The sequence below is a fragment of the Amborella trichopoda genome, chromosome 1 (genome assembly GCF_054954075.1).
Source record: "Amborella trichopoda isolate Santa Cruz 75 chromosome 1, AtrichopodaSantaCruz75HAP2 v2.0, whole genome shotgun sequence".
NCBI classification, from domain to species: Eukaryota; Viridiplantae; Streptophyta; class Magnoliopsida; order Amborellales; family Amborellaceae; genus Amborella; species Amborella trichopoda.
In genome coordinates this window covers 21,960,984-21,988,596 of record NC_142336.1, presented here as the reverse complement: position 1 = coordinate 21,988,596, position 27,613 = coordinate 21,960,984, and the positions used below count along the sequence as shown (strand labels likewise).

General features: G+C 39.3%; 1 protein-coding gene across 2 annotated transcripts in view; it reads left to right on the top strand.

Annotated features, from left to right (window-relative positions):
- Positions 1–27,613, top strand: part of LOC18439128 (ubiquitin-conjugating enzyme E2-17 kDa) — a 68,298-nt gene that overhangs the window by 25,993 nt on the left and 14,692 nt on the right. The window contains exon 5 of one of the 2 annotated variants that reach the window (XM_006849301.4): positions 14,466–14,843. The exons of the other annotated variant lie outside the window; for it this stretch is intronic. Coding sequence (XP_006849364.1) covers positions 14,466–14,609 — 144 coding nt within the window. The 3' untranslated portion in view covers positions 14,610–14,843. Of the gene's footprint in view, positions 1–14,465; positions 14,844–27,613 lie in introns of those variants that run through there. 2 annotated transcript variants of the gene reach the window in all.

Sequence of the window (27,613 nt, the reverse complement as noted above, 5' to 3'; positions counted from 1 at the left end):
GTACTTTAGAAACCATTTTAGGGTCATTTGCTTGACCCTAATGTTTAAATGTACATTGTTTCATTTAGATGGACAATCTCACGGGGGCAAAGTTATGAAAATCCATAAGGAGTGAATTTTTTTACCCAATTAACACAACCCTTTCATTTGATGGGAGGGTTTGGTCTAGGCCTTACAGGAATTCAATTTTTATCCCAAATTTTGTAAATGGCCTTATCATCAGTGAATGAACAATTTTGAAATAGAAAAAATGTTTTTGAGTTCTTTAAAAGGCCTAGATCTTATTGTACTAAATGGATGTTGATCCTTTGTTGGACTCATTTGCCTTTTTCTAGGGTGCAAGTTTTATTTTTATTTTTTATTTTTTGGGAATGATTTGATTATTGGAATAATGAAGTGAACGTGTTTGCAACATTTGGGGTCAGACAATTGCCCTGAACATGGTTTTGTAAAAGAGTGGTTTCGTTATATTATAACAAAATGGTGGTATAAAATCACTCCCCATATTTATGTGTATGTGTGTGTGTGCATGCTTGTGTGCATGTGTGTGCTTGTGGGTGGGTGTGTGTGTGCGCGAGTGTGTTCTTGTGTACATGTGCTTGTGCGTGTCTGTAGTTGAATATTGAATATGCGTTGGGACATATCTCATGTCTCGATTTTTGGTTGCTACATCTGACCCGTTGACTTGCATTGGATTTGGACTCCCATGCCTATCTCTAGGTAACATAGGTTATGATGATCATTGCCTCTCATGGCGATTGGTAAATTCTTAAATTAATACCAATGCATAATCCTTGCAAAAAATTTATGATATGGCTTCTCATCAGTGGTAAACAATTTGATTTATGTTATGGACTTTTATGTTCTATGCTACATATTGTGTAATCTATCACCATGCATAGACAATGTAACAGTTTGGTGCTCTATTTCCTTCAACAGATTTTTCTTTGTAGCACATGCACATTACCAGTGAAAAGGAAAGTATTTTTTTTCTGTTCCTTTCGTTGAGGTAACACAATATAAAATAACAAGGATTAGTTCTAGAGATTTGGATGTATGCTAGATTGCTAGGCATGAGCTAGAAAAATATTTGTTGAGATTTTGAATAATCAAGCATTAGCTGCAAAAGTGTTTGAAGAAATACTGAAATACATCTGGCATAGGTGGAAAGAAAGTGGATATTGTAGAGTCATAAGGCTGTAACCTCCTACATCCAAGTGAAAAGGTCGGAGATGTTTGTAATATATGCAGGAAAATCCCCAAAGAGGAATGGCACACTACACACCCATGGAATACAGTCATGTTGATTAGGTTGGGGGGTGTGCTGCTGCTCTAGAAACTTTTATTTTGTTCTTTTGGTGTGAGAATCAGTAGAACTAGGGTCGGACATAGATCATTAGGCACTTGCTGCAAGTTGTAGTTGTTTGGATAAAGAAGTAGGTTAGTGATGGCATATGGGAAGTTGGAGGTCGGGACTTTATCCTTTGAATCTCTGATCTTTATTTCAGACTTTGTATTTCTGATTCGGTTGGTGTTCAGGAAACCCTTTAAAGGGCTAAGAAATTATACAATGATTACACAAAGCTCAAAAAAGTCACTAGACTGGAGGCTCAGGAGGGGAGTTTGATATTAGGTTCCAGGGGAGTGGATCCTCGAGCCCCTTCCTTAGCCTCTCCCTAAGGGAGTGGAGCCTCGGGCCCCTTCCTTAGACTGGAGGCTCAAAGAGAATCTGCAATGGAATTAGCCTCCCTTCAAGTATGTCCTCAAACTGCATGTATGTCACACCCCAAGTTTCATAATACTAATATTCCCGAGGTGTGACAGTCTAAAATTCATAGATAGAAATACAAATTTTCAAATAGCTGTTTTTATAGGAAAATAAAGTCACGCATAAAATTTACGGTATCTACAATGATAGATTAAAATATTACAATTAAATGCAGAAGTTACCAGTTTATATAACTATTTTATAAGAAAATGAGATGACTTACTTTTATATGTCACGAGATGGGTATGTTCCTACTGTCGCCAGAGCAAGATTGAGATTAATGGCGTTCAGCTAAAGGTGTGGGAAAAAGAGACCAAATGAGTTAATATGGGGAGAAGAAGCATAAAAATATGTTCATATTAGAGAGAAATATTATATGCCTATGAGAGAAAGAGGAACTGTTATGAGGGGAGGAAGATAAAATTGTTTTTTTTTTATAAGAACTTTATTAAGAGAATAATAATATTTTTATGGGAATATTATAGTTATGGATATAATAATCATATAAATATAGTATGATACAAAAGACAAATTCAATTTGTATGGTATAGTCCAAATTTATTAATGTGAAACAATGTGATCTTACATATCATTTTTATTCATACTGAATAAGTGACATATATATGTAATATTTGAGATACTATATAGTTCGTTTATCACATATACATCACTCAAGTCTATATGAATATGGTGTGGCATTATAGACTATATTAGATAAAAATTAAAATATATTCTATATGCATATGGTGTGGCATTATAGACTATATTCATCACTATAGATAACAAATTAAAATATATGGACACCATGTAGTCTTTACATTATTATAAATTTTACATACTATTTTTATAATTAAGAAAATAATGATACTATTATTATAATACTAATATTTATGAGAGGGGAAGAGAGAAAAAAATATAATATTTGAGAGGCAGAGAAGACCAATTATGATGAAATTATGAGAATAATCATGGAAGAAAGAGAAAATAAATGATTGTTAATAATTCTAAATTATGAGAGAGTTAAAAACATGAATAAGAGAGAGAGAGAGAGAGAGAGAGAGAGAGAGAGAGAGAGAGGACTTACGTACTAGAGATGGATGAATTTTTTTTTGATGAGCTTAATAATTAGCTCATGCGGGGAGAGAGAGGGCCTTTTTATAGTGAGGGAGAATACTCCTCCTTGTAACACATATTCAAATATTTGTCTTACCTTTTGTTTAGTTGTCACTGGTTCTAGCCAAAATTCACATTTACTCAGTTTGATATACAATTCATTTTCTTATAGTATTAGTGTCCAGTATTGTTTGTTAAAAAGAAAGATGGGTCCATGAGGTATGTATTAACTATAGACAACTAAACTAGGTGAATGTGAAAAGCAAATATCCACTGCCTAGAATTGATGATTTATTGATTAATTACAAGGATCGTAAATATTTTAAAAAATTGATCTCAGATCTGGGTATCATCAGCTAAAGATTAGAAATGATGATGTTTCCAAAACAACTTTCAGGACAAGATATGGACATTATGAATTCTTAGTCATGCCTTTTGGATTAACCAATGCACCAACTATATTTATGGATTTGATGAATCGAATCTTCAAGCCCTTTTTAGGTAAGTTTATGGTAGTATTCATTGATGATATTCTAATTTATTCCAAGGATCGCGAGGAGTGTGAGCAACATATAAGAATGGTATTGCAAATACTAAGAGAATGAATTGGATGCCAAATTGAGTAAATGTGAATTTTGACTAAAACAAGTGACTACTAAACAAAAGGTAGGACACATATTTGAATATGTGTATCAAGGAGAAGGGTTCTCCCTCACTATTAAAAGGCCCTCTCCCTTCATGAGCTAATCATTAAGCTCATCAAAAAAATTTCATCTCTCTCTCTCTTATACATTTTTTTAACTTTATCATAATATAGACTTATTAACAATCATTTATTTTCTCTTCTTCCATGATTTTTCTCATAATTCCATCATAATTAGTCTTCTCTCTCCTCTCGAATATTAGTTTTTTATTTTCTCTCTTCTCCTCTCATAAATATTAGTATTATAATAATAGTATCTTTATTCTCTTAATTATAAAAATAGTTAAAGTTTATAGTGATGTAAGGACTATATGGTATCCATATAATAAAATTTGTTATCTACAGTGATGAATATAGTCTATAATGCCACACCATATTCATATAGACTTGAGTGATGTATATGTGATAAACGGACTATATGGTATCTCAAATATTACATATATATGTCACTCATTCAGTATGAATAAAATTGATATGTAAGATCACACTGTTTCACATTAATAAATTTGAACAATACCATACAAATTGAATTTGTCTTTTATATCATACTATATTTATATGATTATTATATCCATAACTATAATATTTTCGTAAAAATAATATTATTCTCATAATAATGTTCTTATATATATATAAAAAAAATTATATCTTCCTCCCGTCTTAATAATTCCTCTCTCTCTCATAGGCATATAATATTTCTCTCTCTTATATGAACATATTTTTATGCTTCCGATATGAACTCAATTGGTCTCTTTTTTCCATACCTTTAGCTGAACGCCATTAATCTCAATCTTGCTCTGGCGACAGTAGGAACACACCCATCTCATGACATATAAAAGCAAGTGATCTCATTTTCCTATAAAATAGCTATATAAACTGGTAACTTCTTCACATAATTGTAATATTTTCATCTATCATATAAGATACTGTAAATTTGATGCTTAAGTGACCTTATTTTCTTGTAAAAACAGTTGTTTGAAAATTTGCATTCCGGTCAATGAATTTTAGACTGTCACACCTCGGGAATATTAGTGTTATAAAGCTTGGGGTGTGACAATGTAGGTCCGAGTTGTTATGGAATATCTTGTCAAAAATGGGGTCGAGCCAACACCGACAAGGGGCTACTCTAGAAGCCCACGAGATGATGTTGACAGAGTCTCCTTCAATGATTAGGGAGTTACCCCGATCCGTGTTGAAGCATCTCAACCGGACTAAAAGAGCCATTGCCTCTGTCTGATTAGAGTCCGAGGAGGCAATGAAGTGGACAAAGGAGAAAAGAGTGAAATGGATCGGGTGGCCCAAGGAGAAACCATCAAAGTTGAGGTTATTAAGGTTGGGAGAGGGAGGAGACGAAAAGAGGTCCGAGGGATTTGAAAAGGCTTGAGGTAAAGAAGGGCCCTCCAGTTTTGATGGAAAATCCGCTATGGAGAGATGCTTGAAAGGTTTGGACTTGGAGGCTCGAAAGATGACAAGGAATTGCACCTTTTCAAACTAAGTATCAACGTAAGAAGATACTCCCTTGAAAGTTCTGTGATTCCTTTCCTGCCAAAGGGTCCAAAGGATTGCTGCCATTGAGGCTCGCCATAACAAAATACCAGATTTGGCCCATGGTGGCGAGAAGTACGATGAAAAGAGGTGGGGGATGGAATTTAGAGTGAGCCAATGGCATCCGAAGAGGTAAGGGTCAAGCCACAGAGATGGGAAGCGATGTCGCAGTGCAAAAAAATGTTGAGCATTGGACTCGGCCCTCGGCCTCGTTAGAACACATAATGCATCGGTTAGGGATTTACATTCCGCACCTTTCCCATCTCTGTCGCAGTGCAAAAAAAAGGTGAGCATTGGATTCGGCCCTCGGCCTCGTTACGACACATAATGCATCCGTTCGGGATTTACATTAGGTTTGTTACAACCATCTCCTCGCTGATAGCTTCCGGAACATTTTTACAAGGGGCAACATCCCCCTTAATACCGGCACGATGTTTCTTAAACCGGTTTATGCCTCAGTTTGTATCTTTTTCACAAAAATAGCATCTAACGCAATTTTTGTCATTTGGATTCGGGTTGTATCTATATTTTCCAACCCGAACCTCCACTCCGACAAACTCCTAAAGAAGACATCTCAAAATAAAACAAGCAATCTAAAAGTTGCACTTACTTTGGTTGCTCGAACTCCAAACTTTGAGAAACACTTCAATGATTCGATCTAATGAAATGTAGTTTTTTTTAGGTTTCTTTCTCTTTAAAAGGGTTTCTTCGAGGTTTAGGTTTCAAATGAACCTAAAACCCATCTTTATAAACTTTTATATCTTGCAAAGAACAAAAAAAAAAAAAAAAATTGTCCACCTTTGAGAGGGGCACAAGCCCAGTTTGGCCGCCTAGGCCTGGGTGATGCGCTTAGACCTTCTGGACCGCCTAGGCGCTGGGCGGTCCGCTTTTTTGAGCAATGCTCTGAGCCACCCTCATTGATCGAGAGGGTTTCCCCTTTTGGCCTTAGCACTGAGGTGCCTGTTTGTGTTGGCCCCCTTTCATGCTTGGTGGTAGATATACCTGCCCCCCTACCACGAGTTTTTCATCAAGGCCACCTTGCCCTGCCACGCACCATGCTTCAGGAGTCCTCTAGGCCACGCGGCGACCCCTTCCCCCCTCCCCCCCAATCCCCTAGCGCAATCTTCATCCCTCCCCATTTTGCCCCTCCCTTTATGACAACTGGCACCCCCCTCCCAACCTCACATTTAGCCCGAGGGCCCACCCCCAACCACTTTTAATCACTGTAACTTCTCTCCTCAGGTCACCCTCTCGGCCTGCCAGAAGCCCACTTGCCTTCAACCAAGTCAACGGCTTCTCCTCTCTCTCCCCTTCTTGTCCACACTTCCTTTCTTGGTACCTCGGTTACACCTACCCTCGTGCAGCCTTCGTCGTCTTTAGCCTCTCGTAGTGCTTGTAATCTCTAAGTGCGTGCAGTTGCCGTCGTCTTTAGCCTCTCGTAGTGCTTGTAATCTCTAAGCGCGTGCGGTTGCCGTGCATCTACCCTCCCTGGCTCGTTCTTGCCCCTTCCCCTGCAGAGGTAAGGAGGCTTTCTTCTCTCCTAACCCTCTCTCCCTTCCTTTCTCCTATCTCCCCGGCAAGCTTCAGACCCTTTTGCACCCATCTTTTCTTCATCCCCCTCTCTAGGCCCCTCCTTTGCGGATGGACCTCTTGTTCCCCCCTTTTCTCTAAACACGACCCTCCCTCTCCTCCTTCTCCCCCCACCCCCAACCCATCCCATCCCACGTCCTTCCATCTGCAGTGACCCTTTCCTTCTCGATGCTCTTGTTCCTTTTGCAGCAGCCCTCCAAACCCTTCAAACCAACTCCCCTGGCTGTCGTACCCCTTTTTTCTTCGCACCTACTCCTCTCATTCCCCCCCCCCCCCATGAGTTCCCCACCATCCTTCTTCTTCTTTGACGACTCCCTCACCCTAGCCTCTAGCAGTTGTCCCCCTTCTCCTTCGTTAGCTAGCTCTTTTGAGGCTTGCCAAAGCTCCTCGGATGTGCCCTCGGTCAATTCAATCTTCGTAAATGCACTCGATGAAGCCCAAGGTGATACTGTCAATGTCCTTGAGGTTATGGGTATGGCTTTCCCATGCCCGTGGAGACTTTATCACAAGTGGCCCTCAATTATAAGCCAGATTGATATCAAGGGGCCATAGGGAGTTGGCCAATCTGTTCTGCAACATAAATTATGACAGAGGAACAACCCCCATCGGCCATCCTCCTTGCCTTCCCCCCCCCCCCCCCCCCCCCCTGCCCCCCAAATGTGGTCGGCCTTGCACCAGGCTCTCCAAAAGATGCTATGCCCACTCTCTTTCCCTCCCATGAAGATTCTTACATGGAATATAAAGGGTCTTGACGAACCCCATACGTACCATCATGTTTCAAACATCGAACTTCTGTCGACAACACTTCCCTGTCGTCTTAGCCCTTCTCAAGACCAAACTTTAAGCTCCCTCATTTCTCGAGGTTCACCAAATTTGGGGATATCACCCTTGTCAAGGGTTGGCCATTTCTGCCAACGGGGCTTCTAGTGGCATTTGGGTAGTTTGGGCCCATCTCTTCATTTCCTCTCCTCTTCCATAGGAGAATTCTCAGTTTAATTTCCCTCCTTAGAAATTCAAATGGCTTGCCGCGGAAATTTACAGCCGTCTATAGCCCCAATTCCCCCTCCCGAAGAGACAGTTTGGGGAAAGAGTTGCAAATGATTGCCTCAACCCCTCCCTCGACTTGGTGCACTAAGGGGGGGGGGGGGGGGGGGAAGGACTTCAACATTACCCGATGGTCCTTTGAATGTAATTCCATTTCCAGAATCTCGCCCCTCGATGTCGGCTTTTTCTGACTTCATATCAAGGAACCAGCTTTTAGATGTGCCCCTCCAAGGGGCTTGCTTCACTTTGTCGAACCACTCCGAGGAACCAAACTTGTACAAACTCGACCGGTATGTTCTCTCCCTTGATTGGGACTCTTCTTTCCCTAATTCCCATTCTTCGGCTCTCTTGAAGCCTACATCCGACCACCGACCCATCCTCCTCCTCACTAATGCCCAGGCCTTGGTCCTAAGCCCTTCTGTTTTGAGCTCTCCCTTGGTTGGAGGAGCCCAACCTCCCCTCTCTCATCTCCTCTTGGTGGCAATCCTTCACCCCCTTGTCCATGGCTGGCCGAAGTTTCGATTACAGCGTAAGCTCCTACTCTTAAAGCTTTCCCTCAAACATTGGTGTCAAAATCTTATCAGAAACTTCCATGCCTAAAAGCAACCCCTACTTGAAGCCATCAGCCACATCCATTCTTTTGAGGAATCCTCCCCCCTCCCCCAAGCCCTTCTGAATAAGCACGTCGAAGCCATGCTTTCCCTTCATTCTATTCTTCGCAAGGAGGAAAAATATTGGGCTAGAGGTCCAGGGTCAAGTGTTTGAAACTTGGTGATCACAATACCGCTTTCTTTTACAAGAAAGCCAATTGTCACAAACGCGATAACACCATTTCTCTCAACAAAGTGGGCAATCAGATCTTCGAAGACAAGGACCTCATTGAGAAGGCCATTGTTTTTTCAAATCCCTCTTCAAGGCGGATAGAGGTCTGAGGACTGAGGCCCGTTATGTCTTCTCTGAACTTCAAGTCCCTCCCCTCTGAAAAAGCCGTGTGGTTAGAACGTCCTTTCGATGAAAAGGAAATCCATGATGCAATCAAGTACTTCGGCCAAGACAGAACTCCAGGCCCTAACGGCTTTCCTATGGCTCTTTTCAACCAATTCTGGGATACCCTTAAGGCTGATCTGGTGGCCTTCTTTTTGGACTTCCATTCTAGTGGTAATAAACAAGGCAATGAATGCTACCTTCCAAGCCTTAATCCATAAAAACAAAGCAGCAGAAGATTTAAAGGATTATAGGCCTATTAACCTTGTCAATAGCTCTCACAAGATTCTCTCTAAGGTTTTAGCCTCAAGAATTTGAGGGGTCCTGGGATGGGTTATTTCTCCTTCTCAACGTGCTTTTGTCAAGGACCGTCAAGTCCTCGACAGCGCCCTGATCGTTCACGAGTGCCTTCACTCTTGGCACCTTGCCAAAAAACTACAATTGGTCATCAAGTTAGATTGGGAAAAGGCCTATGACCATGTCAATTGGGATATCCTCGATGAGACCTTATACCGCATGGGGTTTGGATCTCGGTGGCGAAGGTGGATGACGGGGCGTGTGTCGTCACCTTCTTTCTCGGTCATTGTTAATGGCACCCAAAGGGCCTTTTTCAAGCGTTGAGGGGGCTTCGGCAACGGGACCCTTTATTGCCCTTTCTCTTCTCCAATGTAGCCAAGCTGTTCAGCGCTACTCTTTCTAGATTATATAATGCTGGCCTTGTTAGTGGTTTCCAAGTGAGCACTAGAGGACCCACATCTCCCATCCTCAATATGCCGACAATACTCTTTTGTTCAGCGATGCACAGCATGATCAGGTCGAATCTCTTCGCCTGTTCTTAAGATGCTTTCAATGGGCCACGGGATTCAAAGTGAACCTCTCCAAAACTACTGTGATGGGGGTGGCCATAGACTCAACCGAGCTCTCGCAGTTCGCCAACCTTTGGGGGTGTAAGGCCCAACCCTTACCTTCCTCCTACCTAAGTCCACCCATGTGCATTGGTACACCCAAGCTTGTCTTTGGTCCCACTTAATTGACAAGTTCGACAAAAGATTTGCAGGATAGAAAGGCAAGTTTCTTTCCCTGGCAGGAAGGCTTACCCTCATCAAGGAAACACTTTCAAGTATCCTTATTTTCCAAATGTAAAAATGTTCCGGAAGCTATCAGCGAGCATTATATTGAAGAGGGAGATGACTCTGATGATGATGGCCTCGACTTTGATGCATATGATGAGGCTTGCCCTATTAATATTTCTTCTTCTTCTGATGATGATGATAATGACGGCGACTGAAGACTCTTGTCTCTTGGTGCTGAGTGTGGAGTCTGTTGACTGTTGTGTTGAGTCATGAGTGTTGACTTTTGCTATACTGTATATTTTCTAAATTTCTGTTGTGTTGAGTGTTGACTTTTATATTCTACCTACACTTGTATGGTTTTACAATTTACTGTTTTAACAATATGGATTATCAAAATTCTCTTCTCAACGTTTATCTTTTTTTTTTCAACTTGGAGTATGATATTATATTGGTAATAATTTGGTATGGCTTTTACTTATTTTCAAATTTCAACTGGCAGCCACCCAGGTTTTTGGGCGCCTGCCTAGGCGGTTGCCTAAGCACTGTTCGGCCTGGAACCCCCAGGCCGCCTAGGAACCGCCTAATGCTTTTTGATACACTGGCTCAGAGCAAGGGATCTATGGCGGTGGAGCTTCACGCATATGGATTGCAGAGGTGGGCAGAGAACGGGGCAGGGGTTTGGCGACGGCCGTCGTTGTTCAGGTGCCAAAGCCATTCGTCCGAAAATGGCATCGACAAAATGTAGGGGGGTAAGCGCGGCAACGGTTTCTTGCCTTGCGCACAAGGGTGCATCCATTTGGTAACGGAGAGAGAAGCCCCTTTGAAAGCCGGTAAAGGGATGCGCAAGGCAAGAAGAGATGCCTCCTGGGACAGGAATAAGAATAGGATACCGACTCTCTGCAGAGACCTGCAGCCCAACATTAGGTTTGTTTCAACCCTTCTGAGCCCATTTTTTGATGGCCCTCTGATCGCCCCTAGGGGGGTGGAAGCAGCTCACAAGGGAATTGAGAAGAGCCTCCGAAGGAGAGGGATCCTGGAGCCGGAAAAGTCGTAGAGCCCGAGAGGTGTGGAGCAATGGCGACAAGCGTAGAACACGTGGACAAGGGGAGGGGGAGGGGGAGGGGGAGGGGGAGAGGTAGAGGATTAGGAGGGGGTTGGCGAGCTAGGGAAGGCTGGTCGCGATAAAGATGGCGTAGGACTGGTACAGGGCTGGCAAAGGTTGGGCTGAGGGATCCATTCTTTGGATCCTGAGGTATTATTGGACATAAGAGGATACTAGCCTCTGTGTGTGTGTGTGTTTTTTTTTTTTTTCAACTATTATATGCATCCTCCCATATTTCTGATTTGTTATTACGCTTGACCTTCTCCCCGCCCACCCCACCAAAAACAAAAAGAAAAACTTGAAGTTTCCACATGATGCTTACCTAGTGATGATTTTTATTTAATAGAAGTTAATGATTACCTGTCTATTCCTGCTATTAACATGTCAAGAAGTTATTGATTACCTGCTTGTAAAGTGAATCCCCTGCTCCATTTTGTTAATTTGGTTAACTTGATCCAGCTCATGTTTGGGTCTGGTTCAACATAATGGAGGCTTATGGCCTCTTTAAACTATTGATTAGTGACATGGGGTTTTTGTTCCGCATCCTTAATTCTAGGGGTCATGCATACCTGATAATTTATTTGGTTCTCCACCTTTGGTTTGATGATATTAAAAAAAAAAAAAATGGTAATTGTTGGAGCTATTTTTATTTGGTATAAGGTTTGCATAGTAGTAATTAGAAAATGATTGTTTCTTCAAAAAAGATTTAAAAAATGATTGTGCTAATCTTTTCTTCTGAGTGAGATCCAACCTTGTTTCATGAGGTTGATTTCTATGGTTTTAAGGCTTCTTTGCATGTTTATGCATTTATTGCTTTCCATCATGAGGTGACATGAGTAATCTCATATCTACTCATCCCACTTGGTAACGGCTCATCCCACCTTGTGGGTCGTTTGGATCCTTGTGCATGCGAACTCATGTTTTGCATACTCAAGTTATCTCAAGGAAAAAGCTGTTTGGCGACCTTTTTTCCCCAAAGTTAGATTGTTGCTAAGCAAAAAGTACCTCAGAGCCTTACTATCTCAAAGTAGTTAAAAAAGGACAAAAAAAAAGGAAACTCCGTTATGTATAACATGATTATGCAAAAGCAAACTTTTATTTACTTGGGGCATGAGCTGCTCGTTTACTGCTCTCTATCTCTCTCTCTCTCTCTCTCATCATCATCAGTTTTGTTGTTATTATTATTATTATGTGTGATTTTAATATATTGTCAATTTTATTATAATAGAATACAATAGAATAGAATAGAGTAGAATATATTATATATATTTATTAATTTTTTTATTAACATATATGTACGATATATATTATTATGTTTATTGCATAATGACAATGATGAGAATACCTACCATGAAATAAATATATATTAATAATTATCGCAATCAACCCAACAAATACGGCTACAGGAATCTTGATTCTCTATTCTGTTCTATTAAAGGTTATGTCCTCAGCGAGGCCATAAGTCTTTATATCTTTTCAGTCTACTTCCAACCATGTCTTTTTGGGTCTACCCATTGTTCTTTTCAGTCCTTTCACTTGAACTAACTCGCACTTCCTAACAGGTGCTGTACTTGGTCAGCGCTACACATGGCTAGCCCACCTAAGTCTACCCTCTCATTTTATCACCTATTGGTGCCAAGTCTAAATTTTCTTGAATAGATTCATTTCGAATTCTATCCCTTTTTGTCTTGTTACTTATCCATCTCAACATCCTCATCTCTGCTACACTCATTCTATGGGTATATTGTTTTTTGTCGGCCCAACATTCTGCCCCATAGAGCAAAGCTGGTCTCACTGCTGTCCAGTGTTTCAAAAAGCGGATTGCCGAGAGCCTGGGCGGCCGCCTAGGCGGTGCGCCCAGGCCTAGGCGGCCATATTAGGCAGGCATCCTCAGGCGCCCAGCAACCCGCCTAGGCGGGGCCGCCCTGCACCCCGCCCAGAGGTGAAAGTACTGCTCGTTGAGGCCATTTTTGGGTCATTTTAGGTCATTTTTCTTAAATACTGAAGGTGAAAATTGTGGGTTTAGGGTTTCAAATGAGCCTAAAACCCATTAGAGTCTATTTTAGAGAGAAAAACAAACAAATTTTTTTTTTTTTACTTGGCCGCTCAGGTTCTAGGCACCTGCCTAGGCACTGAGTGGCTGGGACCCCCCTGACCGCCTAGGTACCGCCTAACGCTTTTTGAAACACTGCCGCTGTCCTATAGAACTCGTCCTTCAACTTCATTGTTATAAGGTGATCACATAAAATTTCAGTTGCACATCTCCACTTCGTCCAACCAGCTTTAATTCTGTGTGTAACATCTTCCTCGATCTCTCCATTTTTTTGGGTTATGGACCCAAGATATCGAAAGTGCGGTCTCTATTCATATTATTGTTAAACTTGCATTCCATATATTCTGTCTCAGTCCGACTAATTTTAAAACCTTTGGATTCTAGAGCATCCTTCCAAAGTTCTAACTTTGTGTTGACACCATTTTGGGTCTCATCAATAAAAAACTATATCATCTGCGAACAACATGCACGACAGTACCTCATCCTCTAGGTGGTTAGTTAAGTCGTCCATAACTAAGACAAAGAGGTACGGGCTCAATGCTGATCCTTGATGTAGAACTATTGTCATTGAAAACTCACTCGTCTCTCCACTAGATGTTCGTACACATGATATGCATAATATTAATATATTGTTGTATACCATAAATAATAATTTATTATCGTTCTTATCCTGATCACCAACATCATCATCATCATTATTAACTTCAAAATAACATATGATAATATATTTAAGGACCATATGAAATAATGAATATTAAACCTGGCTTAGACAAACAAATGACATAAACAAGATATATGTAGAACCTGAGTTCCTTCCAAAAGCTATCCAAACAGCTCTGCCCCCATAGCCTGGTTTTGGCGTAACCATGGTTTCGCATTATCAGGTTATGATTCAAGACCTGGGCTCGCATATGCATAGGTGACCAAAGTGTCCATTAGGGTTTTGTTGAATGAATACTTTCATTGAGTGGGGCTCTGGTGATAACCTTGTAATGAAGATTGAAAGACTTGATTAGTACTTAGAACATGAAATTTTGGTGCTAGTAGCTAGATATTGATCTAGGGGGACTAGTTTCTTGGGTTTTTTATCTTTGATGAAGATATTGATATTTTATGGGGTTTTAGATTACCCAAGAAGTTCCATAATATCACTGTGATTGAGACCAACGACCTCTACCTGCCCAATTATCGGGCCTGTTTGGCAGGCACGAGAGCCTTTTGGGAGCCCATTAGCATGATTTACTCAAAACATGTCCTTGAATGATAAAAAATTTTCATGCTCGACTCAAGACCACTATGTTTTTGGAGCCACTTGAATCCTATCACGTATTTCCAACATAGCTTGCTTATCATCTGAATTTCTTGCCCAATGTTCTGTAATTCATTTTTTTTTTTTTTTTCTTTTCCTAGAGAAGAAAAATTTATTGATTTTGCAAAGGGAAATTTCATATTGCCACTTAGCGAAATTTTTTGTGGTGATCGACAATCAGGTCTTGCTTTCAATTTGTTCTTTGCTGACGGATCCAAATCCCGATGATCCCTTGGTGCCAGAGATTGCGCACATGTACAAGACTGACCGGAGCAAGTATGAGACTACCGCACGGAGTTGGACCCAAAAGTATGCCATGGGCTAGTCTCAGACTTCAGCTATGTATGAATATGAGTAAGAAAGGAAAAAGATCTTTCCTAAGGACTGCCAGCCTTTCTTGCTCAAACTCTACGCTTTCCCCGTCATTGCCCTTATTGTCGTACTCAGTCTTTTCTCCCTGTGCATGTGTTGTGTGTGACTTATGCCCATACTTCTTTTGAGAAAAATATAAATGCATGATTGGGGGAATGATAAAAAAGATTCCCCATTCTTTCTTTTCTACAACGCCTCAAAGCCAGGTTCAAAAATATTTTCGGTTTGAAACCTGTCGTTTCAGCTGAATCTGGAATTGACAACTTCTTACACGTATCCATAAAAAACAAATAATTCTTTTTCTGGATTGTGGGCTCAAATTTCATCTAATTTTCGATTAAAACAAGTCCATTAGGCATCCTTCTGTTTTTAGCTGAAGTCATTTGCCAATGTCTCTTTTTAGTTAGGGATGGGTAAGGGGCCTTTGTTTATAGATTGTGGTGTACGGCTGTCAATGGTCCAGACCGGGCCTCAAGCTTTTGGGCCGTGCCATAAATTCAGGCCATTTTGGGCCTGGTAGGGCTTCAAGCCGGGGTAAAGGAAAAGTCGGTCTTTATCGGGCTGGGCCAGGTTAAAGGAAAGTTGGTCTTTATTGGGTTGGGAAGGGCTTTAAACGGGCCAACCCGAAATTGCTTGACAAGCCCGAAGCCCTCCTTGCCCCACTTCTCCTGTCTAAATTCTCTCTCTCTCTCTCTCTCTTCCATCCACCATCTAGTTCTGTCACTTCCCTTCGCCATCTGTCCTCTCTCTGCATCTGCCATCTCTCTCTCACTTCCAAAAATAGACTTTTGTTGGTCTCTTGCGAAATCCTATTTTCTTTTGAGAAAGGTTTATATGCTTCCCCTATAATAAAGAATTTCTATCTTCCTATCATCCAGCCGTCCAATTTTGATCAAGAGAGCCACTCACTGTTTGATTTTAGATCCATCTCAAAGTATTTTATTTTTAGTTTTTTTATACAAATTGTATGACTATGAAATTTGGTATGTGTCATCTTCTCATTGGGGTGCACCTATAAAAAATATTAAAAATAAAATTTTGATAAAATATAATGATCAAAATACCCTTTGAAACTTTAAAAGGTATTTTGATCATTTCATTTTATTTAAAATATTTTTTTTTATTATTTTTCGTTAGTACGAGTTTAATAGAGGAATAGATGTCCAAAATTTGGTGTCAAAATAATTTATAGAAAAAAAATTAAAAATAAAATAGTATAGAGTTGTGATATTGTGATTGGGGCAATCTTAGCTCTCCAATCAGAATGAACTGTTGGATAAGGGGGAGGATAGAAGTTCTTTGTTGTAAGGGAAGCATAGAAACCTTACCCTTTCCCTTTCTCTAGAGTGACAGAAATAGGGTTCAAGTCTTCTCTCTTTATCACAAGCTGCCAGTTAATAAGCAATATTCTCACTAGAAACTTCATTCTTTGCCAGAAGCTGAGTAGAGATGGATGTATGAGGTTGATGAAATCAATCTCCTAATCTCTTTCTTACATTGCCCGATTATGGTAACTCATTTTATACAAGAAAAACGGATTTTGGGTTTTTAGAAAAAGAGAGATTGAGTTTCTAGAGAGAGAGTGAATGGGTTTTTAGAGAGAGAAAGAGGGGGCGGTGGGGTGCGAATAGGATTTTAGAGTGGGTTTTTAGAGAGGGGTTGGTGAGGATTGGGGAATGAGGTGGTGAGTGGCCATGTATACTCAACCCTCTTTCCAATATTTTTATTTCCTAATTTCGGGAATTTATTTATTATTAGATTTGATTAAATTTAAAAGTTTTTTTTTTAGGTCAAATACGGATTGGAGCTGGCACTGTCAGTGGACTCAGAAAAAGATAGGATCTGTATAGATTTGGGACTTTTTTTGAGCCCATAATTCAAGCGACCTTTTAAAAAAAACTTAGTTTTGATAAGATTTGAGCAAATCTCATTTCAGAGATATGCGAAGATCAAAGCATAAACAGTTTGGCGCCCACCGTGGGGCTCTTAAACTTCAGATATGTATTTTAGATTTTTTTTTAAAAAAAACTTCTTCTTTTCTTCTCATATTTATTTTCAGCAAAATTCAAAAATTAAAAAAAACCTTTTAAGGCCTTCTCCTTATGGGAAAAAAAAGGTGACAAATTTTCTTCCGTAGATTGAATGCACTGTTGCTGTTTTTTTTAAAAAAAAATTTTGTATAAAAAGCCCACCTTTTTGCATTCTGGCTGTGCATGCCTCTTTGCATCTCCTAGCACCAATTTATTTGTTTGCCGTCTCTTTCTTCCTTCTCAATAAAAACAGCTGAACTTATCTTTCTTGTTGACATTCTACTGAGATTTTCTTCTGCGTTGCGCTCACCTTGTTTGGATCTCTTTACGATTTCTTCAAAAGAAAAACACACAAAAAAAAAAAAAAAAAAAAAAAGAAAGAAAAGAGAAAAAAACGGTTATGATTAACCGTTTACGTTCATTGCCATCCATCCCTAAGGTATTACCCATGTTTTAAAAAAAAATCATTTTCCACACCAAGAATTTAAAGGTTGAACCATGCAAAGTTGCGGCACTCGTGACTTTCTGAAAAAATATTTCACAGCAATTTGAATCATAGTTGTCAGTTATTTGGTAAAATCCGAAGAAGAAAAACCAAGTTTACGTGGTTTGGTCTCATTGACCTGCATCCACGGTTGAAAGGCTACTCAATCATGCCCATAATTTCATTCATCGAGTATTAAATAGAAAATACAAGATAACAACTAAAAAAAAATTGATATCTCCAAATATCTCTTAAATATATCATCATGACATTCTTCACATCTAGTTACCCAAAATATGAGATTTGGGTAACTATATCATATGTGTATTATATTTCAGTAGTAAAACTGTACACGGATATATTTCAACACTCCCTCTCAAGTTGGTCCGCTGATATTTATCAAGCCCAACTTACTTAATGTTTCTTGAAACTGTACTTTGCTTGTGGCCTTTATAAGGATATCAGCAAGTTGATTTTGACTTCTGACAAATGGAGTAGTAATTTCCTTGGCTTGAACTTTCTCTTTCACAAAAAGAGAATATGTTTCTATGTGCTTAGTCCATTCATGAAATACGGGATTTGATGTGATATGTATAGCAGTGTGGTTGTCGCAATTCATAACCATTGGATGCAAAATATCGAAACCCATATCTTTGACAAGAAATTTGAGCCAAATTAATTCGTAGGTTGTAGTTGTCATGGCTCTGTATTAGGCCTCAGCACTAGATCAAGCAACCGTCGACCGTTTCTTACTTTTCCAAGTTAGAGGGTTACCCCATACAAATGTACAATATCTTGTGGTGGATCTTCTATCTGTAGGATTTCCTGCCCAATCAGTATCAGAAAAGGCAATAATATCAGTATGACCATTCTTTTTCATTAAAATACCTTTTCCAAGAGATGACCTAAGGTACCTTAAAATTTGATTGACAGCTTCAAGATGAGCAGCTTTTGGAGAGTGCATGAATTAACTAGAGTGCATGAATTAACTTACCATACTGATCGCATAAGCAATACACGTCTAGTGACAGTGAGATATATTAGTCGACCAACCAAATGTTAAAACATTTCAATATCTTCCAAAGCTTTGCTTGAGTCTATGTTTGCTTTATAATTTGTCTCAATTGGAGTATCCATAGGTTTACAACCTATCTTGCCAGTTTTATGCAAAAGGTCTAAAACATATTTTATTTGGGAAATAAAAATTCCTCTGTGAGAGCATGCAACCACAATTCCAAGACAATATTTAAGTTTTCCAAACTTTAATATCAAACTTTGTATAAAGGTAATCTTTCAATTTTGTCTTGGGATTTGAATCACTTCCTGTTATAACAATGTCATCAACATAGACAAGGATAATAACATTTATGGATTGCCTTCTTTTTACGAACATGAATGAATCAGCATTACTCTGAGAAAACCATATATCAACAAGATCTTGACTTAACTTTGCAAACCATGCCCTGGGAGGGTATTTGAGCCCATAATTGCTTTCTTGAGCTTGCATGCCAGAGTTTTGTTGTCTTCTTGAGGATGACCAAGAGGAAGTTTCATGTAAACTTCTTCTTCCAAATCTCTGTGCAAGAAGGCATTTTTACATCTAATTGATATAAAGGTCAGTCATTGTTGGCAGTGATAGAAAGTAAAACCCTCACAGTATTCATTTTGACCACATGAGCAAAAGTTTCCTTGTAATCAACACCATACGCTTGGGTGAGTCCCTTTGCAACAAGTCTTGCCTTGTACCTCTCAAATAGTTCCATCACTTTTGTATTTTGTTTGATAGACGCGCTTGCATCTAGCTGGTTTTTTTCTCTTTAGGAAGAATAACAACATCCCAAGTATGATTTTTCTTTAAAGCAACAAGTTCTTCTTTCATAGCAGTCCTCCATACTGCATTTGAATTAGCTTCTTCGAAGCTAGTGGGTTCTTTAATTGAGAAAATTTTGGTAAAAAAAGCACGATATTTAGGGGTAAGGAACCTTGTGATGGATTTCCTTGGCCTGACATGTATAGTAATCCTTTACACCAGGATGAGGTTGACTAATACTACCAGATCGTCTTGGTAGAAAGTCGTGAGGAGATATTTCCCCTTGATATTCATTTGAATGAACATCCTCATTGGAATCTTGTGGTGCTTCAAGAATGGATTCTTGAGGTATTTACTGACTTGCCATAATACTCTTATTGATTTTGACTTTGGAATCAAGACCATCTATTTTTGAGAGATCTTCAGTAGAGGTTGTCTTATTAATCTCCCCCTGAGGCTTATCAGCTTGAAAATAAGGAGTATGTTCATTGAAATCAAAATTTCATGAAATGTATATTTGCCTAGTTTTTGGGTCATAGCATTTGTCATCCTTTTGGTAGGTGAATATACCATGAATATACATTTAATGGATCGCTTATCAAGTTTGTCTCTATGATTTTTTGATAAGTGCACAAAGCATTGACAACCAAATATCATTAAATGATGAACAATTAGAGGACGACCATGCAATATTTCATAGGGCTTTTGTTATCCAAGATTCTAATAGGCAATCGATTTATCAGATGACAGGCAGTAAGAATACCCTCAGACCAGTATGATTTTGGAACATTCATTTGAGAAAGTAAGGTACATGTCAATTCAAGAAGGTGCCTATTTTTTCTCTCAGTAATTCCATTTTGCTAGGGAGTTTCTACACATGACATTTGGCGAATAATCCCATGATCAATTAAATATGAAGAAAAAAGTCTATTTGTATATTCAGTACCATTATCAATTCTGAAAATTTTCACCTTAGCATCAAATTAATGTTTTTTTTCATAGCATGAAATTCCTTAAAGGCAAGGAATGCATCACTCTTGAACTTCAAAAGATAAATCCAAACATGAGGAGTTCTATCATCGATAAAAGAAATCACATATGTGAAACCAGAACAAGAATCTACTGAAGCAGGTCCCCATTAGTCTGAATGAATAATATCAAAGTTATTTTTGTTGATTCTATCAAAATTTGGAAATGGAAATCAAGTATGTTTTGCATACCAACAAACCTCACCAGATGCAAATGATGCGTCAATCCTAGAGACCACCTGCTTTAGAATTCAATCAGATGGGTGTCCCAATTTGCAATGCTATGTATTGTCCTCGGATTGCACTTTTCCTACAATTTTTTTTTTTATGTTTGATCCAATAGGTAAAATCGATGTCATTGGTTATCCTCACTAATTTTCTTTCCAGATATATGATCCTGAAAAAACAACTTCATCAGCAGACAATATAGCCAAACAATTATAGGCTTTTATGATTTGACTAACTGACAAAAGATTTACAGGGAAAAAAAGAACATATAAAACTTCCGATGGCTTGTCCTTAGAAGAAAGGCTAATATTTCCTACTCTCCAAACTGGTATCATAGTTCCATTGGCCAATGACACATGACTTCTTGAAGACGTGTATTCAAACCCTTCGAGTCCTTCACAATGGTCAATCATATGATCTATAGCTCTAGCATCAACAATCCAAGAATGACAATCAGTAGAAGATAGGTGAGCATAAAACATACCTTGAGTAGTAGGCAGTATCTCAGAAGAGGAAGCAATGTTCGTCTTTCCAATTTGGTTTCCCTCATACACTACAATGTTTGAACCGGAATTTTGATCCCCCATTTAGAAGAAAAACTTAGAGATTACCTAATTTAAGGTCCAACAAAAATGACTATCATTGTGGACAGCAAGATCTGTGAACAAAAGTCCCTTGATGTACCTTGTTTTAAGAAATACTAGGTGGATGAAGACTGTGGATAACAAACACATCTGCCTGACTTGCCACTACCTGCTCCAATACATGCACCAAAGAGCTCTTTGTACCTGATTAAAGACCACACACTTTTAAAGGAAACCTTTTAAAGCAAAGTCAACTACCTTTGGAAGAAGTTTTTTTGATGTACATAGCTTTATCATGTAGTCTACCAAATGCAAAATGTGGATTTTCGGATGGATCACTTTGCCTTTCACTAGGTCTTGTGTGTTCTTGCAACTGTGAATAAGAAGGACCATATCATCTACCCTCGATTGATATAATTCATATATTGCAAACTACTGCAAAAAGAGATTTGCAAAAGCTTTTGCTTTGCAAGCACAAAAATACGTGGGGGTAATTGCAAGGAGAACAATTTGTTGAGCAAACTTTATCCAAATTTGAGAAGGTTTTGATCAGACTTTTCTAAAGAGAGAAACTGTGCGAATAGGATAGAACAGGTCGTGGATCTTCTGCTTTGATACTATGTAGAAAATTGAGATGAAGAGGCAAGAAGAAGAAAAACCAAGTTTACTGTTTGGACTCATTGACCTACAGCCACGGTTGAAAGGCTACTCAATCGTGCCCATAATTTCATTCATCGAGTATTAAATAGAAAATACAAGATAATAAGTAAAAAAAATTGATATCTCTAAATACCTCCTAAATATATCATCATGGTATCTAGTTGCCTAAAATATGGGATTTGGGTAACTATATTATCAGTGTATCATATTATCAGTGTATATATTTGAACACTTATCAAAGCAAAGTTATCACGAAAACCTTTTTTTTCAGAGAAGTACAAAGGTCCAATCTTTATTTTCGCACATAACTTCCTTGATTTTTTTTTATCCTCGTCTCTTTCTCACACCTCTATCCTCATCCCTGATTCTTCCTATAATAGTTTCGTAACAACAAAACAAAACAAAATATCTTGCTTTCTCTGCTCACCGGCACTTTGCCGTATACGTTTTTTCTCTCTCTCTACCTTCTAACTTTTCACTTCTTTTTCCCTGGTTTCTTATCAAATCCTCTCAGCCTAGGATTTTTTGAGATTTCCCATCTTACTTGTCCTTCTCTGATTTTCATTACAAAAGCTATTTTCAAGAGAAAAAAAATTTTTTTTTTTTACTAATGAGCACTTGCTCTGCCTTTTGCTTACTGCATTAAAATTTCATGTCCCCCTCTCCTTCCACTTGGATTATCTTTGGTTTTATACTTCTTCTACAGGTTAAACTGAAAATTTTCTTTCCTAGACATAAAAAAGAAAAAAGAAAAAAAAAGACAGGATTTTCTCTTATCTTCTTTCTTTAGACTAGAATTTTTATTTCCTCTTTTAGATCTTTATATTTTCTCTTGAAAGAACCTCATCTCCATAAAATTTAGGATCTTTTTTTTCAAATCTGTATTTTCTTTAGAACATTATTTATCTACTTTATATCATTTTTAGAAGCATCATTTATCTTCATTAGAGCATTGTTTATCTTCTTTAGGTGCATCTCTATTTTTTAAGAAAACATATTTTTCTTTTTAGAAGCATCTTTATCTTGTTTTTTAGAGAGCTAAAAAAATAAAATAAAAAGCAAAACGTTGGACACAAAAAAAAAAAAAATTTTCATGCATAGTCTTGTAGTTATGTCCATAGTTTGTTATAACGTAGTTATTACGTCTATTGTATAGTCTAGACCCTGTAGGATGAGTATGACTAGACCTACTGGACATTATGGCTCAGTTCCCTGGTTCTATCCTGTCTCAGGTCAGACGATGTTGAGTTTCAATGGCTTTATGATCCCACAAATAGGTGTTGTATATCATTTTTGACGTATTTACATCCCCCACATGAATAAAGAGAGAACCAGTGACAACTCTGTCCTGCTGGTACTCAAGACACTGTCAGACCAAAGTTATACTACGAAATAAGCCTCAAACTAGACAACTTGGGAAGAGTACTTTCATGCCAAGAAAGCACCTTACAACTGTAGCCCTGTACTAGTGGCTTCAGAACAGTACCAGACAACCGTCGTTGCATTCAGAACATCAAAACCCCACGAGGACCAAATTTGAGTTCAATCGAACCACTCAAAAGGGTTCTACGCCCAAATTACCTCAAATGGGTAGGTTTTATGCTATCGTGGTGCGGCTTCACTGAACCAGTCACCCAATCATGGAGGCTACGACTTCACATCTTGGGATGGAGTTCAAGGATCTACAGAACCTTCGTCTGGAATCAGAAAAAAGCCAAAACTTGGACATGTTCTTAATCACGGCGACCCCGTCATTTTGACATAAGGCATGCACCATGACGGGACCCAGAGTCAAACTTCTCTTAGAAAGACCATGAGCACGAAACTACAAAAATCAGAGTTTCAAGAGGAAGATATCTCGAACCTCGTAAAGCACAACTTGAGATCCGTGCATCAGATCATCGTGAAACTGAGTTCAATGAGACCTTCTCAACTGTAAACTGGTATAACTGTTGTACTTAATCTAAGGTAAGATAAGCACAAATCCCAAGGTTACATAATAAAGCAGGTCTGCCTGGTCACCGAGATCTTAGGGAATGTTGCAAATGAAGACCAAAACAAACCAAACTTGGTTCAAAATGACTGTGACAGTCTCCTATTTCATTTGCAAACAAAGTAAAGACATAGAATATCACAGGTTGAAAACCCTTAGGGCTTAAGTTTCATCTCAATCAGACGCTCTAGGACAAAGTTATGGCCGAAATACTAAAAAAGGATAGGCCACACGCTATTCTCGTGTGCCTTCCCTGTACCAGTTGACATTAATGAATATTGATTTTCACAATTTCAGGCTCAACTTTGGAAGGCCGTATCTCCCTCGTCTTGAGTCGGATCAAGCCTTAATTTTTTGAGCGTGTTCGTCTCGTTATGTTGAGCGTTTTGATATGTGGCACGTCTGATGACGAAGCTCGAGAAGGGAAAAAGCTAGAGAGAAGTTGATGATTCGTGACAAGAGTTGCTGGAAATTCAGCAGCGAGACGTCTCCCTCGAACGACCGTATCACGACTCTCACACAACAGATCGACACGAAATCAGTTGTATTGCATGCATAAGGTCTGAGGTTACATCTGGGCCAAACCTCGCACTTGATGAACTGTTAGATTTGGCGTATGAAGACGTTAAAGTTGTTGTAAAATTCCAGTTGCCGTAAAATTCCAATTGCCGAAATCCAAATTCCGGCCAAAAATCCAAAAGTGGAATATCCTCGTTTGGGTCCGAAATCGAGCAGCTTTTATTGCAAAACGATCGTGACGGCATGATCAATACAATTCAGCGAAGAAATCATGAAAATATGTCAAGAAACGAACGCAATATCAATTCAAAGTTTTCAAGTTTCTTACAAGTTTCATGTCACATGATCATGGTCTAAAAACGTGATCAAATCGATCGTCATTCTGAACCAAATAAGAAAACACTCATCTTTTGGCTAAACGAATGCCAGAGAAACCCCGAATCAACCTTGGAAGATTACACACGTTCTATGGCAAATACATGGATTGGTTTGAAATTTCGCGTATTGTTGGACAGAGGCAAAATCATCATTTTACACCTATTTTTAGATTTTCTTTTAATTCAAATAAATTGTATTTTTTAACAATTAGGGTAAATTTTAAACATCCACCCATGTTTTGATCTCGCTTTTATATATATCACGTTATACCTCAATATAAAAAACCCCAACTTAATGAATAAAAATTAAGATTTTTGCTTGAGTTTGTGGGCCACGGTCTGGAGGGACAAAGAGGAGAGAGAAAAAAGGTTTAGTACCTTTGAGTTAAGATAATTTTCTCTCCTCATCTCTTTTCTCTCCTCCTCTCTTTTTTCTCATCTTCTCTCTTTCTCTCTCATCTTCTCCTTTTCTTTTTTTCTCTCTCCTCTCTTTTTTCTCTTTTTTCTCTCTTTCTTTCTATCTCTTCTCTATCTTCTTTCCTTTCTCTCTCTTTTCCTTCTTTTCTCTTCTTCTCTTTCTTCTTTTTTTTTTTTTTCTCTTTTTTTTCTTTTTCTCTCCTCTTTTTATCTAGCTCGGCAGTACTTATGGTCGAGCACGACATGCCTTTTGCTTAAAATAAAAAACCTTCACTTCCCATGTTCTTTCGTATCCACCTTTATCTTTTCACTATGTGTACTCCTCGCATGTCCACCTTAACACCATTTTTCCTCATATATACTCACTTTCCATCCTGTTAAAAAAAAACACCCGTTGCAAATCACGTCTACTTGCTCCATGTTTGGCTGCCTCCCCTTCTTTTTTTAACGTTGTCCCCTCACATTGCCGCTGTTATGCATCCTCACATTCACTTTTTCCCTCTCACTGTTTATGCTCGCTCTTGTCCATCCGTACCTTTCTCCTTATCGCCGTACACGATTTCCAGCTTATCGCCGTGCACGACTTTCACCGTATCGCCGTGCACGACAACTCCCGCCCAACACCGACGCCGTGCGTCACAGCCGAGCCCGCACACCACCATCGTCGCACGCCACTCTTCTCTTGCCGAGCCACTCTCCAACCACACTGCCACCCATCTTCTTCTCCCATCTACTCTGCTGCTTTCCCTCTCAAAAATTTCTAATTTCTTATAACCATCCGCAACCATCTCCCCAACCAGCAATCCTTCGCAGCCATCTCCGTCTTTCCCTTCTTCAATCACCCACGACCCACACCAGCCATCACCTCTTCCACTTCCTCTGCCACACCCACCTGCTCTCTTTCCCTACTCTTCTTGCTGCAATAACCTGCAGCCAATCACTGCCCTGTCACCTGCTATCTCCACCTTGCTGCCCCATACCTCTGCTGCTCACCACCTAATCCTCCACGAATTCCGCCACTTCACTGCGCCCTTACCCTGCTGACCCATCGTCTACAACTCGCAGCCTGCTCTCACCTTTCCCATCCTCTTCCTTCGCAGCCCTCTCTCGCCTTTTCCCTCTCTCTCATGACGATCGACCACCCACTGATCACCTCCCATTCTCTCCCTTATTTATTTATTTATTTTCTCTCTCTAAAAAACCCACAAAAGAAAACCCACTTCGTTTTCTTTTCATTGTTTCGTTTTCGTCAAAGTTGCGTTCACTGCTCCTTGCTCTCTATTTCGTTTAAGCCTCTATCTCCTTCTTCCTTTTTATCTCACGTTTTCATCCCAGCCTCTCACATAAAAACCCAATAAGAGGCCCCTCTCTTCATTCCTCCTGTTGCCCCCTTTCTCCTTTTCGTTACTCTCTCGTCCAAGCCCTTGTTTTTTATCAAACCCTTTCATTCAAATAACCCAATATCCAATTCTCTCTTTCTCTCTCATCCAAAGAACTCAACAAAAGCCCTCTCTGTCTAACTAATCTACCCAATGAGCAAACCCACTCTCTCTCTTAATCAATCTTTTTTTCTTTATATTTTATTCCACCATCTCATTTTACTTCTTCTACCACGTTCCTTTCATGTTATTCCCTTCCCTTCATTTTATTTTATTTCACTCACTCATTTTATTTCCCCTTGTCCTGTGTTATTTTATTTATTTTATTCCACTTACTTTATCCCACCGTACTTTACTCTATTCCACTCATTATCTCATCTTTTTTTTTTTTTTTACTCCACTTCATTTTATTTATTTTACTTCACTTCATTCTATTTTAATTTTTTTAATTGTAATCCTATTTTTTAGTTTTATGTTATTTTAATTCATCTATCTTATTTTCATCTCATTTTTTATCACTCTTTTTTCGCTTTCTTCTCTTTTGGAAGACCTAGAGAGAGTCAAGCTAGTCTTCATCTCTCATCTTTCTCCCCTTTGATCGTTTGACCAGAAGGCAGGCTGAGCCTGGTACTCGTGCGAGTCTTGGTGTCGAGTAGTTTAGCAGTCATGCCGGTCTGAGTCACCATGCCCGTCTAGCTGCCACGTTAGACTAGCTGTTACGTCAGGCTGGTCGATGTTGGTTTTTGTCGTTGAGTAGTTAATCCACCACGTCGGTTTGAGGTACCATGCCCGTCTTGTTACCACGTCAAATCAGTCACCATACTGGTCTAGCCACTGTGCCATGCTAGCCGCCCGGTCAAACTTCTTCTCTCACTTTCACTTCTTTTATCTCTTTTCTTCTCTTCTCTTCTCTCACTTCTTCGTCTCTCCTCCCATTTGGAAGGGTTTAGTGAGAGTCAAGCTGGCCTTCGCCTTCTTTCTTATTCCTCTTCTTCTCTCCTTCAAAGACAAACACTTCCTTTCTCTCTATCTTCCCCTTTTCTATTTCTTTCTTGTAAAATATGTACTGAGAGTCCCTTGTGAAGAAGACACCGTGAGGCTATCGAATTGATACGGATTCTCCTATGTTATTTTCTGTTTCTTCCTTGAGTACACACTCACATGTGCACTCGCCCTATAACAAGGTGGGGACCTATGCCCCACTCGTCTGTACTTTTAATGTATGTGTGTGTGTTTGCAGGAAAGGAGAAAACAAGTCAAGGGAGGCGATTCCAAACCAGTCACATGCCAAGGGGGCATTCCAACGTGATCTAAGAGGGTGCCCATGTGAGCTAGCCTAAGTGTGTCATGGACCTACGTGAGGTAAGTCTCGCCTCACGACCTTAATTCCTCTCTCACTAGTTGGTACTCCTGCCCATGTCTTCTTTGCACGGTTCTCGAGAGAGCGA